At 40.5% G+C, this 20,936-nt stretch overlaps 1 protein-coding gene and 1 long non-coding RNA gene across 6 annotated transcripts in view; one reads left to right on the forward strand and one right to left on the reverse strand.

The window, feature by feature from the left end:
* The window catches only part of GALNT11 (polypeptide N-acetylgalactosaminyltransferase 11), a 49,433-nt gene that overhangs the window by 12,126 nt on the left and 16,371 nt on the right, over positions 1-20,936 (forward strand). For 3 of the 5 annotated variants that reach the window (XM_055421613.2, XM_055421615.2, XM_055421617.2), the window contains exons 2-5: positions 11,661-11,993; positions 15,494-15,617; positions 16,947-17,113; positions 19,259-19,384. In XM_055421613.2, coding sequence (XP_055277588.1) covers positions 11,699-11,993; positions 15,494-15,617; positions 16,947-17,113; positions 19,259-19,384 — 712 coding nt within the window. In that variant the 5' untranslated portion in view covers positions 11,661-11,698. Of the gene's footprint in view, positions 1-4,933; positions 5,130-11,660; positions 11,994-15,493; positions 15,618-16,946; positions 17,114-19,258; positions 19,385-20,936 lie in introns of all 5 variants that reach the window. The other 2 variants (XM_055421614.2, XM_055421616.2) reach the window with 1 other exon arrangement.
* LOC129552805 (uncharacterized) lies at positions 17,060-19,293 on the reverse strand. Its single transcript, XR_008685325.2, has 3 exons — positions 19,162-19,293; positions 18,068-18,193; positions 17,060-17,189 (listed from the first exon to the last, which is right to left on the reverse strand). It is a non-coding gene; the product is annotated as an uncharacterized LOC129552805 (long non-coding RNA).

Genomic DNA, 20,936 nt, shown 5'->3' on the forward strand with positions numbered 1-20,936 from the left:
CCATATATCTCATTTGAAGCCTTAAAATATTTAATCCTTTCCAAATTTGTTCTTGTTTTTAAATTAGGAAGTTTTTTCCTAAGAAAAATTTTACCCTTATTATTAAAGAAATACATAACTCTTTATATTTCTTTTTAAATGAAGAAAAGTAGAATATTATCCATAGTGCTGCTAACTTTATTACATTTATTTTTCATTAATTACAAATAGCAATATAACATTTTGTGGCTAGGGTAGGAAGATTAAAAATAACTAGTAGAATTTGCAGCAAAACATTGATAGACTTCAGGGTTTTTTTAATTTTTAACTTATTGTTCATCTACATTGTTACGAGAAAGACAACTTTTGGGGAAAACAACTTTGTGTTTCTGAGTTGCTGTCTGGGCCTTTTACATGATAATAACTCCTGGTCAGGATGCTTGCACTTTGCCACCTTGCTTTACCCAGGGGATCGTTTAAAATAGTGGCTTAGTGTTAAGCCTGCAGAAAGTCACGACCACCCCAGTCAGTCAGAGGCGCTTGCTACCCTGCCCTCTCTCCTGCTGATGTCCTCAGACAGAGAAATGCCCTTCCCCTGGGTTGTGGTCCTGTGGGCCACACCTCCACCCCCAGCCCCACTGCCAATTCTGGGATCTGTAAGTAATAATACGTCTCATATGTCAACTTAAAGCACAGTGCAAGAGTTGCGAGTTAAGTTTTATCTGGGGCAAAATGAGGACTGCAGCCTGGGAGACAGCACTTCCGATAGCTCTGAGACACTGTGCCAGAGAGGCAGCGGGGAAGGACAGTATATATGTGATTTTAGTGATGGGGGCATACATGCAATCGAGCACATATTTTTTCCGGAAGGTTTCTGCTAGTCAGGTGAAGCTTTCTGCTAGTCACAAGACAGTTGTTACCATGAGGAATTTGAGTGCTTTTCTAGATGTGAGGAGATAGAAGGATTTGGCTCATAAAATCAGCTCCTGAAAATGTCTAACTATCTGAAGGCCTGTCCTGCTAGTTTTCCCTCTAGCACAGCATGCCTCCTTTCCCACTTTCCACCCTGAGCTCCTTTCAGAAGGTGTTGAAAATCAGTAGCTGCAGCAGCACATGATTTAATCCTTGTAGAGTTAGATGGCAAGTGCCCAATTGTAGTTGACACCTGAGCCCCCATCCTTTGTGAGGGTATACTGAAAGAGTGCCTTCAGTCACACGGCCCGGTGGGTCTCACTTCTCCAGAGTGAGAGCCGGGGTGCTGAGAGGAGCTCCGTGCTGCCTCCAGGTGGTTAGCTTGGGCCTCCCTGTTCAGCATTCTTGATTCAGTACCCCATCTCCAGCTTCTCTGTGCGTGTTTTGGGCCAAACATAATTGCGGTTTCGGACCATGAATTTTAAATCATTATAACTAGGCTCAAACACATCTTTATTAATCAAAATATGAAAGTAAGTTTATTCCTGTAGTGTAAAAATCCATGCTTTGAGATTCAGCAAACCCTTGGAAAGCATTCTCTGCCTCCTGCTGGTTGTGGAAGGGTTTTCCTTGAAAAAAGTTGTCCTGGTGCTTGAGGAAGTGTCCACTGGTGAGAGATCGGGTGAATATGAGACAAAACTTTGTAGCCCAATTTGTTCAAATTTTAAGGCATTGGCTGTGCGACATGCGATTGGGCATTGTCATGGAGAAGAATTTGACCCTTTCTGTTGATCAGTGCCGGCTTCAGGCCTTGTAGTTTTCAGTGCATCTCATCAATTTGCTGAGCGTGCCTCTCACATGTAATGGTTTCGCTGGGATTCAAAAAGCTGTAGTGGATCAGACGGGCAGCAGACCACCAGACAGTGACCATGACCTTTTTTTGGTGCAAGTTTGGCTTTGGGACGTGCTTTGGAGCTTCTTGATCCAACTACTGAGTTGGTCATCACCGATTGTCATAGAAATTCCACTTTTTATCTCACGTCACAGTCCAATCGAGAAATGGTTCGTTGTTGTGTACAATGAGAGAAGACGACACTTCAAAATGACAGTTTTTAAAATTTGCTGTCAGCTCATGTGTATTGAGCTTTGTCACCTTTCCAGTGTGCTTCAAATACCAAATGACTGTAGAATGGTCAACGCTGAATTCTTTGGCAGCTTTGATGATCCTCTCAGTTGGTTGCTGTCAGCTTCAGATGGCCGGCCACTGCACTCCTCATCTTCTAGGCTCTCGTCTCCTTTGCAAAACTTCTTGACCCACCTCTGCATTGTATGTTCATTAGCAGTTCCCAGGCCAAATGCATTGTTGATGTTGCATGTTCTCTTTGCTGCTTTACACAACCCATTTTTAATTCAAGTAAGAAAATCACTTGAATTTGCTTTTTGTCTAACATCATTTTCCTACTCTAAAAGAAATATATAAAATAAACAGCAATAAGTCATTAACAAAAAAGTGATAAGTGCACATTAAAATGATGTATAACATAACCATATTTATTTAAGGCTGTATTCCAATATCAAACAGCAGAGTTCAGTAGTGCAAAATCACAAGTACTTTTGCACCAACCTATTTTCTGAATTTTTTTTTTTAGCATAATAGCAAAATTTAAACTATCAATCCCTAGTACCTTGAGTGGTGTCTGGCATATAGAACTCTTACATGATTCCAGTGTTAGCCTTTTCTCTAGAATTATTTAATGATTTTCAGAAGAAAAATGTTAGATTGTTCAGTACATTTAGTAGGCTATGACTGGAAAATTAGTGGAATGATTTTAGTATCATCTTAAATTGTGCCATTTGTGACAACAGGGATGGACCTAGAAGGTATTATATTTCACTATTAGTGGAATAAGTCACTCAGGTGGAATCTAAGAAACAAAACAAACATAGCAAAAGAGAAAAGACTCATAGACACAGAAAACAAACTGGTAATTGCCAGAGGGGATGATGGTAGGGGATGAATGGAATAGACAAGGAGATTAAGAGGTATAAGCTTCCAGTTATGTATAGCATAAGAGATATTAGTCAGTGATGATGTAATAACTTTGTGGTGACAGATGATCACTGAACTTAGCGTGGTGATCACTTTATAAGGTATAAAAATACCCCAGTTATAGTTCAGTAAAAAAATAAAATAATGACAACGTCTAATGAAACTATCTATGTAAACTGTTTAGCCCTGCTTACATTATTATACTCTTCTCATTGCTCACAACCTAAACAATGTCCTGTAACTTCTTTTGGGACATAAATATACCTTAATTGTTCACAATAGTTGCTGTGCTAACCATAATGAGTTTGAAAAGACAGAAATGCTTGTGTCTTCAGGGGGTTGCTTACAGTAAGAATAGCAGTGCTTATACTGTAGGCAAATTGTTCATTGGGGTATCTCCAGTTTGTGTGTCTGGAAAGGATTCTTCTCTCATGAACTGTACCTCTCTAGAATCTGAGTGTTAGCCTCTCATTTTCCAACCACAGCATGCATCTTTTCAGATCACTCTGGTGACATAACTCCAACGGTCATTCAGCTACACCAGGGCCCGTTGGCCCATCCACAGTTTTTCATCCTGCTTCATTCTTCCTGACCCTCTCATCTCTCCTTGTCTGGCTTAAATCTGTGGCCTGTCATTCTAACCAGCACATTGCATATACCTTTCCCCATTCTTCCTCTGTACCACCGTGGTAAAATCGACTCTCAACTTACTAGCCACCTGTTCCCTGGCAGCTCCCAGACCGTGACTAGAGGAAACATGAAACCACACCATCTTGTCTACTGAAAATTCACGTAAACAGGTGGTTAGCCCTTTATTTGGGCTTCCCTGGTGGCTCAGATGGTAAAGAATCTGTCTGCATTGAGGGAGACCTGGGTTTGATCCCTGGGTTGGGAAGATCCCCTGGAGGATGGCATGGCAACCCACTCCAGTATTCTTGCCTGGAGAATCCTCAGGGACAGAAGAGCCTGGTGGACTACAGTTCATGGGGTCGCAAAGAATCAGACACGACTGGGTGACTAAGCTCAGCATAGCCTTTTATTCATTTACATTTTGAAGAATATATTACCTTGGTATCTAACTGCTGAAGTTTTTGCTTCATTAACTATTCAAGTTTATGATTGAAAGTATTTGGTCACTAGTTGTTTTGTATTAACCTTAAATGTTTGTTTTGACCCTCCTTTTAAAAGCTTTCAACCCTCGGATATTGAGGCCATGGCTATATAGAAGGAATGGCAGATAGTATGAAGCAAAAAAAATTTTTTATCATGTAGATGCTGGATTCATTATTTGTTAGCATAGATTAAGTTTTCAGCCTTTTGATTTTTGTTTGGATGTTTTAATTTCTTAAGCAGTTAAGGACTTGTTATTTTATTTATAACAGACATCTGACTGGTTTCCACTTTCTTTATATTTGGGTGTTAACTTCTTGACCTGTTTAAAAGACCTCCTGAAATCTTTTGCTTCTGAAGATTTGGAATTAATTATATTTTTAAAAAATGACCAGGTTTTGTCAATTCCTCTCATTTTTATACGTTCCTCAATTTAGTATAATGATTCACTACAGAAAAAATTTCTCTAAAAAGTCACCATCATATGGCTTGAAAAATTATATTTACCCATAAAATTGTTAAGAGTTAATACATTTTGTAGTTTAGACCAAGGAATCTTGATGTGTTCTTGTGGAGAGGGTGAGCTGGGGGTATTATGTGAAAAATCTTGATGGAGTGGGTCAAACCTTACGGGTGAGGAGAAAACTTTTTTCATTTTGCCCTTAGGTTCTGGCAGCCAAAAATCATGCAGTGAACAAAGTGGAAAGTAGCCCCTCTTTTCATAGCAGAGAGCTTTGTTTAATTTGTGAAATTGGACTGTGCGAGTCTGGTGGGTTTTTTTTTTTTTTGGTACCATTTCTAATAGTAAATATGGTTATTGTCCTGCCTGGTTGTCATGCTCAATTGCTTAGTCGTGTCTGACTCTTTGTGACCCCATTGTAGCCCACCAGGTTCCTCTATCCATGGGATTTTCCAGGCAAGAATACTGGAGCGGGTTGCCATTTCCATTCCAGAGGATCTTCTCCATCCAAAGATTGAATCTGCATTGGCAGGAGGATTCTTTACCTCTGAGCCACCTGGGAAGCCCATACTGTTGTTGAAATAAGGTTGAAATAAGATCTCCATGCAAAGCATTAAGGTACTGCTTGGCTCAAACAGGATAGTATATTTGTTTGGAAATCCCAGCATTTTGCAAGCACACGATAACCACATTATACTAATTTTTTCATTTGTTGTTCAGTCACGTACATTGTGTCCGACTCTTTGCAACCCCATGGACTGTAGCATGCCAGGCTTCCCTGTCCTTCAGTATCTCTCAGAGTTTGTTCAAGCTCTTGTCCATTGAGTCATTGATGCTATCTAATCATCTCATCCTCTGTTGCCTCCTTCTCCTCTTGCCTTTAATTTTTCCCAGCATCAGGGTCTTTTCCAATGAGTTAGCTCTTCACATCAGGTGGCCAAAGTATCAGAGTTTCAGCATCAGTCCTTCCAATGAATATTAAGGATTGATTTCCTTTAGGATCGACTGGTTTGATTTCCTTGATGTCCAAGGGACTCTCAAGAGTCTTCTCCAGAAATTTTTTCATTAATTTCAACAAATATTTATTAAATGTTTGCTGTGTGCTAGCTTTTGTTATAAGCTCAGGGGATACTACAAGAAACAGAACAGACAAAAAACTCTTGCTCTGATGAAGCATACATTCTAACAGGGAGCAGACGGACATAATTAACATAATGAATAAGAAATTAATGTATGTAAGAAGGTGGTAAGTTGTATGAAGTAGGGAGGATGGGAAGTGCTAATGTTTGGTGGTTGAGTTGCAGTTTTAAACCTGCTTGTCTAGATAGAACTTTGTTAAGAAGGTAATAATTGAGCAAAGATTCAATAGAGGTGAAGCTGTGTGCTAAGTCGCTCATCATGTCAGACTCTTTACAACCCTGTGGACCACAGCCTGCCAGGCTCCTCTGTCCATGGGATTCGCTAGGCAAGAATACCGAAGTGGGTTGCCCAGCCCTCCTCCAGGGGATCTTCCCGACCCAGGGATTGAACACATGTCTCTTACATCTCCTGCATTGGCAGGTGGGTTCTTTACCACTCGTACCACCTGGGCCGTGATGAAAAGTGTTCTAGGCAGTGGGAACAACCCATGCATAATCCCTTACACATTTAGTGACCCATAAGGAGACTGTGTCTAGGATGAAACGAATGAGGAGGAAAATAGTGGGAGATAACAGTTGGACTATTACATAGGGACTTTTAGGTCATTGTAAGGAACAGAGGGTCACAAATACCTTTCATGTTATATTTTAAAATTAGACCTAATGAAGAAAAAGTTAACATTTGTTGAACCCTAACCTTCCCCTGTTGTCCTGAGCTGCTTAATGGCATAGCCCTTGATTAGAATGCTCTGGCTTCTCTGTGATTGGAAATGTTGGCCAGCTTCCTCTCCTGGTCCCTTGTGCATTGCGTGGCTCCCTTTTGTGTTCCCTGTCAGGGAGGCCAAGGTTGAAGTGGGAAGGCCTGGAGTGGTTTGAGGAAGAGAATCTAAACATAAATCTGCTTACACAGTTGAAGGAGAGATTGGCTTCTTGTTCACAGTTCTTTATGAAGTCAGAGCAGCCTGTACAGTAGTCTTTTTATGACTGCTTATTTTTTGGCTGTGCTAGGTCTTTGTTGGAGCACACAGGATCTTTGTGGCTGTACAGTGACTTCTCGTTGCAGAGTACAAGCTCTAAGGCATGTGGGTAGTTGTCGTACATGGACTTAGTCGCTCCACAGCATGTGGGATCTTAGTTTCTGGACCAGGGATCGAACCCACGTCCCCTGCAATGATACGCTGATTCTTAGCCATTGGACCACCAGGGAAGTCCCATGAGGTTAAGTCTTAAACTAAAGAATTTCATGGCCTTTTGAAGAATTAGTGCTTTTGTTTTTGTTATTATTTGCTTGTTTTTTCCCTACCTCCAAGCAAACATTTTAGGAAGTTATAATGTCTGTTTTAGTTGAAATCTAATGTTTCACTGAAGAACTGTGGACGGAGGTTCATGACATTGTCCAGGAGGCAGTAGTAAGACCATCCCCAAGAAAAAGAAATGCAGAAAGTCAAAATGGTTGTCTGAGGAGATCTTACAAATAGCTGAGAAAAGAAGGGAAGCTGGAGGTAAAGGAGAAAAGGAAAGATATAGCCATCTGAATGCAGAGTTCCAGAGAACAGCAAGGAGAGATAAGAAAGCCTTCCTCAGCAATCAATGCAAAGAAATAGAGAAAGACAATAGAATGGGAAAGACTAGAGATCTCTTCAAGAAAATTAGAGATACCAAGGGAACATTTCATGCAAAGAGGGGCACAATAAAGGACAGAAATGGAATGGACCTAACAGAAGCAGACGAGATTAAGAAGAGGTGGCAGGAATACACAGAAGAACTGTACAAAAAAGATCTTCATGACCCAGATAACCATGATGATCTGATCACTCACCCAGAGCCAGACATCCTGGAATGCAAAGTCAAGTGGGCCTTAGGAAGCATCACTAGGAACAAAGCTAGTGGAGGTGATGGAATTCCAGCTATTTCAGATCCTAAAAGATGATGCTGTGAAAGTGCTGCACTCAATATGTCAGCAAATTTGAAAAACTCAGCGTGTTCACAGGACTGGAAAAGGTCAGTTTTCATTCCAATCCCAGAGAAAGGCAATGCCAAAGAATGCTCAAACTACCACACAGTTGCACTCATCTCACAGGCTAGCAAAGTAATGCTCAAAATTCTCCAAGCCAGGCTTCAAGAGTATGTGAACTGAGAACTTCCAGATGTTCAAGCTGGATTTAGAAAAGGCAGAGGAACCAGAGATCAAATTGCCAGCATCGGTTGAATCATAGAAAAAGCGCGAGTTCCAGAAAAATATCTACTTTTGCTTTATTAACTATGCCAAAGCCTTTGACTGTGTGGATCACTACAGACTGTGGAAAATTCTTCAGGAGATGGTAATACTACCAGACTATCTTACCTGCCTCCTGAGAAATTTGTGTGCAGGTCAAGAAGCAACAGAATCGAACATGGAAAGATGGACTGGTTTCAAATTGGGAAAGGAGTACTTCAAGATTGTATATTGTCACCCTGCTTATTTAACATATATGCAAGTACATCGTGTGAAATGCTGGGCTGGATGACGCATAAGCTGGAATCAGGATTGCTTAGAGTCCTAAGTAAGCTCAGATGTGCAGAGCAGAAAGCAAAGAACTAGAGAGCCTCTATGAAAGTGAGAGGAGAGTGAAAAAGTTGGCTTAAAACTCCACTTCAGCAAATAAAGATCATGGCATCCGGTCCCATCATTTCATGGCAAATAGATGGGGAAACAGTGACAGACTTTATTTTTGAAGGGGCTCCAAAATCACTGCAGATGGTAACTGCAGCCATAAAATTAAAAGACACTTGCTCCTTGGAAGAAAAGCTATTGATAGCTTATGGTGAATGGTGTCAGATTCTTGATCTCCAAAGATTTAGATTCAGGACCAGGCTTGATCACTCAAGCGCTTTTGTGTAGCAGAGTTTTATTAAAGTATGAAAAGGGACAGAGAAAGGTTTTGACAGAGACCTCAGAAGGGGACGGAGAGTGCCACCCTCACTAGTCTTAGCTGCTGCTAAGTCACTTCAGTCGTGTCCGACGCTGTGTGACCCCATAGACGGAAGCCCACCAGGCTCCCCCGTCCCTGGGATTCTCCAGGCAAGAACACTGGAGTGGGTTGCCATTTCCTTCTCCAGTGTGTGAAAGTGAAAAGTGAAAGTGAAGTCGCTCAGTCGTGTCCGACCCTTAGCGACCCCACGGACTGCAGCCTACCAGGCTCCTCCATCCATGGGATTTTCTAGGCAACAGTACTGGAGTGGCTTGCCATTGCCTTCTCCCTAGTCTTAGCAAAGGAGTTATATACTGTTTTAATTAGTTATTACAATAAGTCGAAAGAATGTCTCAAGATTATAAAGATCTTACCGACCCACAATTTACATTTTAAGATAACAGGATTAGCCAGAAGGTTTTCAGGAAGGAGAAACTGTCCTCAAGCAGGATACATTGTTTTTATATAATTCTTAGTACAGAGTTTAAACTGAGTTGTTTGTTGTATAATCATCAGTTCTAGGCTTAAAGAAAAAGTTTTTTCATTTTAGTTTTCTGTGACTAAGACTGGACTGTCGCCCGCCAGGCTCCTCCGTCCCTGGGATCCTCCCCATGGGATTCTCCAGGCAAGAACACTGGACTGGGTTGCCACTTCCTTCTCAAGGAGATCTTCCTGACTCAGGGGTTGAACCCAGGTCTCCCGCATTGTAGGCGAACGCTTTACCATCTGAGCCACCAGGGACGTCCTCAGGAATGTAGAGAGAGAGGGTAAAAAAAAGTTTTTCCTTTCCTCCTTGAGAATTCTAGACACCTGTCTCCACTTCGAGAGCACCAGACCCTTTTCTCCTCTTCGGGGATCCTGGACTTTTTATCAAGCTGCCTAGGAATTGACTGTCTCACTATGACCAACCTAGACAGCATATTAAAAAGCAGAGACATTACTTTGTCAACAAAGGTCTATCTAGTAAAGGCTATGGTTTTTCAGGTGGTCATGTATGGATGTGAGAGTTGGACTACAAAGAAAGCTGAGCCCGAAGAATTGATGCTTTTGAACTGTGGTGCTGGAGAAGACTCTTGAGAGTCCCTTGGACTGCAAGGAGATCAGTCCTGAATATTCATTGGAAGGACTGATGCTGAAGCTGAAACTCGAATACTTTGGCTGCCTGATGTGAACTGACTCATCGGAAAAGACCCTGATGGTGGGAAAGATAGAGGACAGGAGAAGGGGAGGACAGAGGATGAGATGGCTGGATGGCATCACTGACTTAATGGACAGGAGTTTGAGCAAGTTCCGGGAGTTGGTGATGGACAGGGAGGCCTAGCGTGCTGTAGTCCGTGGGGTCGCAGAGTCAAGAGTCAGACAGGGCTGAGTGACTGGACTGAGTGACTGACTAATAAGCTGAATGTTTCACCTAAATGTTTCTACTCAGTATTGTCTGCAACGTTTTGTTGCAGAGTTACAAATTTGTAACTTTAATATTTTCCTTTGTCTTAATGGCTCCATTCACTTTGCTTAGAGAAAGTTTTCTTCCACTTCCAAATAAAGTGGATCTTTTTCTGTGCCTGTCTTTAACTTAAAAACTGCTGCAGCTGACCTGACAGCACTCTCATTGGTGTCTGACTTTCCTTTTGTGCGGTGGTCATTTCCCATTGGTGTTAATGTTGTGGGATTTTTTTTGATTGGGTCCTGGTGTTTTATTTTGTTTTTCAAGCTTTTGAATTGACATGTGGTGAAAGAACTAATAGTTTTTGGTTTGTAGATGGTTAAGAAATTGAACCATTTGCTGTCTTTTGGGCTTATGGCATAACATTGTACAAAACAGCTTAATTTTTGAATTGGAGCTTACTGAGTTGGTCATGGACAGGGAGGCCTGGCGTGCTGTGATTCATGGGGTCGCTGAGCAACTGAACTGAACTGATGCTGATTTGCTTTGTCCTGGTTTGGTGGGGGCATGATATTTTTTTAAAAAATTATTTTATACTATAGAGTTAGTAATGTATAAGTGGGCTTCCCTGGTGGCTCAGAGGTTAAAGTGTCTGCCTCCAATGCGGGACACCTGGGTTCGATCCCTGGGTCGGGAAGATCCCCTGGAGAAGGAAACGGTAACCCACTCCAGTATTCTTGCCTGGAGAATCCCATGGACGGAGAAGCCTGGTAGGCTACAGTCCACGGGGTCGCAAAGAGTCGGACACGACTGAGCGACTGAACGGAATGTATAAGTAGTATTGCTTTGTAGATTTCTTCTGTTTGTACAGAAATGAAACTGTTGAATCCAGAGTGGGCATTGCTGCTGCTACTGTAAGTCACTTCAGTCATGTCCGACTCTGTGTGACCCCACAGACGGAAGCCCACCAGGCTCCCCCGTCCCTGGGATTCTCCAGGCAAGAACACTGGAGTGGGTTGCCATTTCCTTCTCCAATGTGTGAAAGTGAAGTCGCTCAGTTGTGTCCGACCCTTAGCGACCCCACGGTCTGCAGCCTACCAGGCTCCTCCATCCATGGGATTTTCTAGGCAAGAGTACTGGAGTGGCTTGCCATTGCATTAGGGCAGGTTTAATCTTTGATTGGAAGGTAAAACTTTTTTTAAGTTGCTTAATAATAGATTTTAATATCCTTGGATTAAAAGATGTAGTTTTATAATTTTACAATTAGAAGGGACCTTAGATGTGCTGTCATGACTTGTGTAGTACTTACGTTTTACTTATGAAAAGTTAGAACCTCAAAAATATGAGCAAAGTGAAAGTGGTCCAGATCAAAGGTGAAGAAGTAGGTATCCATTAACCTGGGTAGATGAATAAGTCAACTATTTTGCTGCTGTTGGTTTTCTCAGTACTAACACAATTGGTCTGTGGTTTTAATTGTTGAATTCCTTTATTTTTTTTTATTCAGTGCTACCCCTATGTCTTCTTACATTTGACTCTTTGTTAATGACACACATGGGGTCCTAAGTAAATTGTTCAGAAGTGCTACTTGGTAGTTTGGAAAGCAGTGAATGTGAAGTTGGTATTTGATTTTTTTCAGTGTCTTAAAGTGTCTCACATATTTGTCCTTCTCTTCTAGGAAGCTGAAAATGGCCCTTCAGCAATGCTAGGTCTATCATGGGAAGTGTCACGGTTCGATATTTCTGTTATGGATGCCTTTTTACATCTGCAGCCTGGACACTTTTGCTTTTTATTTATTTCAACTTCAGTGAAGTGACTCAGCCACTTAAGAATGTGCCCATCAAGGGGTCTGGGCCCCATGGACCATTCCCCAAAAAATTTTATCCCCGTTTCACTCGAGGTCCAAGTCAAGTATTAGAATCACAGTTCAAAGCAAACAAAATTGATGATGTGATAGATAATCATGTTGAAGATCCAGAAAGAGGCAACGTGAAATTCTCTTCTGAATTGGGTAAGTGTACCTGATATTTGCTAGCAACGTGTCAAAAGTATTTCATTGTTGGAAGTGCAAATATTCTTTAAATCACGTTTAGAGGACTAGACATGTGACTTTCTTCTGTACTGATGTATTTTGTTCATGAACTAGCTGCGGTCCTGTGATTTTTGCAGACACAGTAGGGAGTTATATTTTATTTTGTTCAGTTCTGACTTCAATATTTTTATGAAGACTTCGGAGAAACTATGAGGTCCAGAATTGGAGGGAGTGGGGAGAGGGCAGAAAGGAAGAAAATTAAGTGGTTGGAAAGAAAATGGAACCTATTGGGGAAGATTTTAATTGCTAGCATTGTTTAATAAGGGAAAACAATGGTTGAAAAGTGACTATTTTAACACATTTTGAAAGGCAGAGTTAAGACAGGACATAAACCATTGGGTTTAGAAATAAATTGAGACTGCTACTGCTCCTGCTAAGTCACTTCAGTCGTGTCTGACTCTGTGCGACCTCACAGACGGCAGCCCACCAGGCCCCCACCCCCACCCCCACCCGTCCCTGGGATTCTCCAGGCAAGAACACTGGAATGGGTTGCCATTTCCTTCTCCAATGCATGAAAGTGAAAAGTGAAAGTGAAGTTGCTCAGTCGTGTCCGACTCTTAGCGACCCCGTGGACTGCAGCCTACCAGGCTCTTCTGTCCATGGGATTTTCCAGGCAAGAGTACTGGAGTGGGGTGCCATTGCCTTGGGACTGCTTGTATCTAAAAAGATTTCTACTTACAAGAATTATTAAGATGCTGGAATATATTTATTAAATATAGGAGTTTTTTATTCTTCAAAAATTATATTCTGTTCAGTTTGGAAGCAAGACTGAACACTGCAGTTCTAGAGTCCTGGTTTCAGCAAATTTTAAGGGATATATGAGCCATTTTGGTTGTCTTTAAAACTTAAGAACTTTGATCTTCATTGAAGAATCAAATAATTAAGAGTAAAAGCATATAGTGAGAGATTCTGAGAGATTGAAAGATCCACAGAATATAAAGGAAATGTAAAAACAGATTTCATCAGTTTCTAGAATTTAATCATTTTTCCTAATACAGGAGGTCAAAAGTATTGAAAATAAAGGAAGCTTCTACTTTGGTTTTCATAAAATATACCTTCTATTCATTTTCAAACAGCCATTGGGACCTTTTTAAAAGCATTAATGGAAATTTTTCTAATTTTTTGTTTATAGTAATTTTTATAAAATTTTTATAAAGTTGTAACATTGGGTTTGCCATTTTTAATGGACTTTGCCTTTGAATGAAGTAGTGAGAGAATTGTAGATATTTGAAATGACAAAGCCAAATTACCCATCTGAAACACTAAATTCTTTATAAAAGATCCTAAAGATCACAAAAAAATTAGCGCTAATAAATGAATTCAGCAAAGTTGCAGGGTATAAGATCCCCACACAAAAGCCAGTTGTATTTCTGGACATTAGTGATGAACAGTCCAAAAGTAAAATTAAGGGAACAATCCCATTTACAGTGGAATTAGAAAGAATAAAGTACTTAAAAATAAATCTAGCCAAGGAGGTATAAGATTTGTACCTAAGTTGTGCTGCAGAGCACAATGGAAAGAAATTAAAATAGACCTAAACAGACGTCCTAGGTTCATGGATGGAATGCTTAATATTGTTAAAATGTCAGTGCCACCCAAAGCAACTCACATTGAATGTAAACCTTATCAAAATCCCAATGGCCTTTGTTGAAAAGATGGAATAGCTGAAATCTAAAGTTGATAAGGAATTGCAGGGTGCTCTGAAGTCTTGAAAAAGAACAAAGTTGGAGAACACACACTTCTCTATTTCAAAACTTCCTAACAGTGTGATACTGGCATAAGGAAAGATATGTGTATCAGAGGATAGACTGAGAATCCAAAAATATACCCCCCAACATCTGTGGTCAAGCAGCATCTATGGTAACGCCTAAGAACAAGTAACGTGTGTGGTCAGTTGGTTTTCAGAAAGGGGTGCTAAGAGCAGTTAATGTGGAAAGGATGGTCTTTTCAGCAAATGGTGCTGGGCCAATTAGATACCCCCATGCAAAGGAATGAAGTTGAACCCTTACTTCATATTGTATTAAATTAACTCAGAATGGATCAAAGACCATAAAACCCTTAGAAGAAATCTTTGGGATAAATCAAGTAATAAATTGGGAAAACACTGCATTCTGTATTTCATCCCCTCACACCTGTGTATCTGTAAAACAATCAGCATTCTTAAGAACAAGTCTACTCAACTTTAATTTTTTTTGTTTGCTCATACCAAAAAAAAAAAGTGGCAGTGAAAGTGCTCAGTCCTAACCCCTGGACCACCAGGGAACTCCCTTACTTGACTTTTAAATCCTATGTTTTCCTGAGTATTTGATCGTGAAATCTTTTTTTTTTTTTTTTTTCTTTTTAACCTCTACTAACGTCTAGTGGAATTAGTTTTCCATGACTCGACTTCAGGAAATGCTAGTACAGGGGAGCTAGTACAGGGGAGTCATTCTTTGAGGAGAGGCTAAATGTTTGATGTGGGAAAGAGAAAGCAAAAAGGAAGCTCCTGTTCTAGGTGAAGGTGAGATTTCTGACAGCGTGAGAGCAAAGGTGTTAAATTATAGTGATTTTGATTAACTCTGTGGTGGACCTTCTTGACTGTGAAGTTGATTAAAGTCTGGAACTGGAGACTTTTTTATAGAGAGAGTTATCAGTAGTCTTAATTTCTAGGGGAAGAGTCCATAGAAAAACTTGGGGTAAAAAAATTTTTCTAGAAAACAGAACCAAAAAACCCCTTGCCCAGTTAATTGGGGCCTGTTGAGATCCATATGGGTTTCTGTAATCTGTTGTTTTTATGGTGTAAATCATCAAGTCTCTTTTTTTCTTGGTCATAGGTAAGTTTTCCTTGAAAATATTCTATTAGCCATAATTTATGGTTAAGGTACACTTGCTTTTTGAGCTAAACTGAGGAAAATTTGACTTAAACCTTTAGTTTTTTGAAAGTGGAGACAAACTAGATTTGAGAGACATGGCTATTACCTATTTATAAGAAGTTAAAGCCAAGATTTTCTTTTTCTTTTAAATTTTGTTATTCGTTTACTTTTTTTGGCTGCACTGTTGCTTTGCTTGGGCTTTCTCTAGTGGCGAGCAGGGGCTACTCTTCGTTGTGGTAAGTGGGCGTCTCATTGCGATGGCTTCTCTTGTTGCAGAGCACAAGCCCTAGGCACCTGGGCTTCAGTACTGGCAGCACGTGTGCTCAGTAGTTGGGGCTCGCGAGCTCTAGAGTGCACACTCCGTGCTTTGGTGCACAGGCTTAGTTGCTCCTTGGCATGTGGGATCTTCCTGCACCAGGGGTTGAACCCGTGTTGCCTGCATTGGCAGGCGGATTCTTACCCACTGCACCACTAGGGAATTCCCCAAGATTTTCTTGCGATCATAACAGGAATTGTAGCATTCATTTCCAGATTTAATGCACTGACTGTGACTTCATTCTTTTGCAGGTATGATTTTTAATGAACGTGATCAGGAGTTGAGAGACTTGGGGTATCAGAAACATGCCTTCAATATGCTTATTAGTAACCGCTTGGGCTACCACAGAGATGTGCCAGATACGAGGAATGCAGCGTACGTTCCTTCTTAGTTTCTGCTCACCATTTTAATAACACAGTGCTTTTAATGCGGAACAAGAAGTCATGGGGGTGGTGTTAATAATCTGCAATTAGGCTTTGTCATTCAGGATACTAGAAAATTTGTGATATTTCTTTCCACTCTTATTATGATTGAAGCCACATGGTCTGAATCTGTACTGACAGGGTTCTACAGCTTGCTGTGTTTCTTCTGAAATTTAAAATCATGGGAAAAAGGAGGGAGGTACTAATTGCATATAATTAAGTAACCTTCTGAGTATATGTTATTTTAAATGTTTATTGGATTCATAACAAAAAGGAATTCACATCAGTGAAGAATTCTACTCGTGATCTCACTTTTCAGTTTTCATTCTTTTTGTTTTTTCAAAGGCTTTTCTTTCATACGGTCAATCAGTCATTCGCTCTACAGATCTGTTTCAGCACCTTCTGTTTGCTGGACAGTCTGTTAGGCCCTGGAAATAAAATAAGACATAGTTCCTCAGTTCACAGGGCTTAGTATCCGTCAGGGGAGGTTGATAAGGAAGTGAGTAATTACAGTAGCACAAGAATGAAAGCTGTGATAGGAACGGGTGAGATGGGGCCCCCACACCAGAGTGACCAGGGAAGGCATCAGAGAGAGGGATGACTGAGCAGTTGTGTATAGCAAGGTTGTCCCCCGTCTGGGAGGTCACTGTCAAAGAGACCGAGACAGTTCTGTTTGCCTGAAGTGAAAGAATGGCAAGAGGCTGAAAGTAGGCAGGGCCTAGATGTTGTAAGGCATTGTATGCCGTGCAGAAGAACATGGAATTCCAGATGTTATTTTTTAAGTCAGTGGGTTTTTTTTTTTATTGTGGTCACTTAAAGCCACCTAACCTTTTTCAAATCAAAGAGTTGCTTACATGGAAGCTTGTCCATTATCCTGATGTATGTCATAGTTTATTCAAATCTTTTTATTTGACGGAGCAAAAATTAAAATTTTCAAATACAGGTATTCATATTTCCTTTTGAAACTTCATTGAGAAGAAACTGAACATCATCTGTTGAGTGCTACATTAAAAACTTGCAGTGATTTCAGTAAAAACACATTTTTGTGTAACCTCTGTACCAAAGAAGAAAAAATTCAGGTTTTAAAAACTTGAATTGACTTAAAAATAAGCAGAGTAGCAGGAAATGGAGGGAGAAATTATGAACAATTATAAAACTCTTGAATAAGAAACCATACTGTTTCCTTAGCTGCTTTTTTATAAAATGATGTAAAGAAGAGGCTCAACAAGGGAGCAGTTAATGTTTGGTGAATGTCAGCCTGTTCTGATGTTCATCTTTACAGATGTAAAGACAAGTCTTACCCGGCGGATCTGCCAGTCGCTAGTGTTGTTATTTGTTTCTACAATGAAGCTTTGTCTGCCTTGCTGCGGACGGTGCACAGTGTCCTGGACCGCACGCCAGCCCGGCTTCTTCATGAAATCATCCTCGTGGACGACGACAGTGACTTCGGTGAGGAACACTGTAACTGGCAGTGTGGGATCTCTGCTTTGGCTCACTCCAGTAATGACCACCGGCCATTCACCCCCTGAAAGACAGAAGGACCCTCATGCATGTGTTTGCAACAGAGCCAACCACGATGACATGGCTGATTACAGTGTAATTTCGAGGAAACTGCATTATCTGTGTAATCTGTTTTCAAACTATGCTACCCAAATTATGCTCTTGAAATTTTTCCCTTGGCTTACCTTTTTAAAATAATATTTTTATTTTGAAATAATCATAGATTTGCAGTGAGTTACAAAGAGGTGTCCTGTGTACCCCTTCACCTAGTTTCCTCCGTTGGTTACATCCTACATAATAATAACACAGTATTGAAAGCCAGAATTTAACATTGATGCCATGCGTGTGTACAGTTATTTGCCATTTTATCCCGAGTACAGTTCTGTGACACCATTGTAATCAAGGTACAGACAGGACTACTCCATCACCCCAAAGATCTACCTGCTGCCACTCTGTATTCACAGGCACCTTTCTCCCCACACATCTTTAATTCCTGGCAACCCTCATCTTTGTGATTTTTGTTTCCATCTCTATGGTATTGTCATTGGGTTGTTATATAAACAGAATCACATAGTATGTGACCTTTTAGGATTAGCTTTAACTTGGCATAATGCTTTCGCTTAGGTTTGTCTTGTCAGTCTGTTACATCAGCTGCAGATAAAGTGGATGGCATTGTGATGGCTCTTAGATGGTCTTTGAATGCTGGTATTTTATGCTTCAGTACATACTTCTTACCTTTTTTTAATTCAGCATAGACTCTTCCTAAGAGTGATTTCGTGTACACAGTAGGATGGAGGGCAGTCCTCAACTTTGTGAGAGGTGATATTCCCATTTTACAGAGGAGGAAATAGTAATTTGCTCAATGTTACCTGGTAGAGTTGAAATTAGAGCCAAGGAACCCACCTGCCAGTGCAGGAGACCCAGGTTCTATCCCTGGGTCAGGAAGATCCTCTGGAGAAGGGAATGGCAACCCACTTCAGTATTGTTGCCTGGAAAATCTCATGGACAGAGGAGCTTGTGAGCTACAGCCTATGGGATTGCAAAAGAGCCGGACATGACTGAGTGACTAAACAACCAGCATTCAAGCTTTCTGCTCTTTTCATTAACATTAAACTGCAGAGATACACTGATAAATTATATGCCACTTATATATCTTTTCACAACTTGAGTCTTTATGAAGCATTCATTATATATCAACAGCAGAATTGGTATGCCAGTATACTTAAGTATACAAAATGAGGAAACGTATGTTGAGACCAACCAGAGTAAAATTCTCAGACCTTGGTAAACGTTGAAACCTCATAGGAGAAACAGGGAAAAATAAATTTAAAAATAAATGATTAAAAGAAACCTAAGAATTTGAGTCTGGACCAAGTAGAAGATTGGCTAAGTAATGTAATTCTAGAATTTATGGTGTTGAATTAATTTTTTTTACATCAGCCTGTGATTTGTTTTTCATTCTGTGGGTATTTTTTCTAAAAGAGGAAACTTGTGATCAGTTATAATGGTTTATATGCTAACTATGGAAAGAATTACTTATTAGATCTTGTATGATCTCTGAAGTTATGAAATTTAAAGGTAAATGAGGTAGAATTTATCAAAAATAGTGCCCATGGAAGATGCTAAATTATAAATTAGTATAAGAACGTATCTACTGATGCTATTATGTAATTCTTGGTAGGGCAAAGAAGTTATTTCTCCACTATTCTGAAATTGGAGTAGGACTTAAATTACTTTGAAAAAAGGCATTTACATATCAGTTTCTTCTTTAAGTCTGATTTGTATGTAGTCAGCTGAACATTCATACACTCAAAATACTCATTTCAGACATTCTTTATGCAAAGCGTTGAGTTAGTTGCTATGGAAATACAGAAAGTCTGTAAGTTAAATAACTACTCCTTTAGGCTAGTATTCCAACTCTTGTCCCTCATTTTCTTCCTTTCAGGATAAACTATGCTCTCCTTTTAAAATAAAGCAGAAGATTCTGTAATATTTACTTGAATATTTGTTGTTGCAGGCACCAGATACAGCTCTAGAGCATCTGAAATATCTGTGCGTGTGTCTCATGCGGTTTGAACAATCTTCCATTTTCAGATGATTTGAAAGGAGAACTAGATGAATACATCCAAAAATACCTCCCTGGAAAAATCAAAGTGATAAGAAATCCAAAGCGCGAGGGCTTGATTCGAGGAAGAATGATTGGAGCAGCCCACGCAACAGGTAGAACTTCCCGCTGGCTTTTCTTGAGCGATGAGAGCCCTGTTCCCCTGCCCTCCTGACTCTGCGTCGGTCTGTGACAGGGGGGTCTTGGTGGCCACTGGCAGCAGGACAGGTGAGGCTCCCCTAACGGGGCCCCATTGTAACTCAGCCCCGCTGTCCCAAAGGCCCGCCCCGGGAAGGCGAGCTCTGCAGTCCTCACTGGTCCGCTTCTCTCTTTCTCTTCAGCTGCATCGTTTTGGTTCAGATTTCTGTTTTATCTCTATGGAAGGTTGATGACGGTAATTTTCATTTATGACCTGGATAAAAGCTTTTCCTTTTAAAAATACATTTATTTAAGTTAAATGAATTTGTTTAAAAATATTAGGTGTCTAATATTTCATGTAGTACCTGGAAATATGCACCCCCCCAAAAAAAAACATGAAGATGACTTTAGAATTGTGGAACTTTGGTGGGGCATCCCCTTGTAGTGAGAAAATCCACCTTCCCATACACTGCCCTCCTCAGGATGGCAAGTCACTGGGGCTCACGGCGCTGCCGCCACCGCCCCTCCTGTGCAGCCCACCCCGTCTGCGGGTCATCTGTGATAGTCTTCCTTCTTTCCTCTTCTCACGCCTGCAGCGAACAGGAGCCGTTAACAAAAAGGAGACGGGGCTCCCCTCTATCCACGCCACAGTCACGTGCAGCTTGAATTTAAGGCTTATGATTCTTTTCTTCTGTAGAGTTCTAGTCAATATAAAGACTCTCTGACTTGGCTGTTTTGACTTAGAGAAGGCACGAGATAGGAAACTGGGGTGTTTGTGGGGTACTCAAGGTCGTGCCACAGAACCCTGCACTTTCCAAGCACATTGTTACTGCACACTTTTCTTTTTCAGGCAACAGTAGTCATCTAGTTTTTTTCTTTATGTTGTGTTGGTCCTTGTTCCAATAAAGTTTGGGATCTGTCAAAAAAAAAAAAAGTTTTGGGGAAATTGGTCTCAGGTTCAGCATGACCATGTATTATCTTCCTTCATTTAGTTCACCTGACTTTAATAGAAAAAGTAATATTTTTTGAATTAAGAAAAGCTATTAGTAAATTTTCTCCTCAAAGGAACCTTGATAAGAGGTTGAACAGTTTGCCTTTCTGTGTTAAATGATGTCTGGTGACCTCGTGAAGGTTGTTCACAGGCGCTGAAGGACACGGCCAAGTCACTATCATACAGGAGGACTTTCTTGCTGGAGGTTCTGCTGTTGTTAATTGAAATAGGATGCATCAGTTGCTTTATGAAATACATGTAAAATCTATATCAATACATTTAATTCATAGATAAAGCTTTGGAATAATAACAGTGCTGTTTGATGATGCGATTCTAAGTTTCTCAGGTGTTCAGGAATAACCATTATCAAAGAAACCCTCACTCCTGCTCATGTTTATCAAGAGTTAAAAATGCATGAGAAAATCGTCACGATTTTTATTTTACTGACGAGAAGTAAAGTGTATCCTATGGCCCATGAGACTGAGGGAATTAGAAAGGAAAGCTGGGAAATGGAGGAATTAGAAAGGAAAGCCGGAAAA

This window comes from Moschus berezovskii, chromosome 3 (assembly GCF_049115385.1).
Source record: "Moschus berezovskii isolate FMDL1 chromosome 3, NW_MosBer_1.0, whole genome shotgun sequence".
NCBI lineage: Eukaryota > Metazoa > Chordata > Mammalia > Artiodactyla > Moschidae > Moschus > Moschus berezovskii.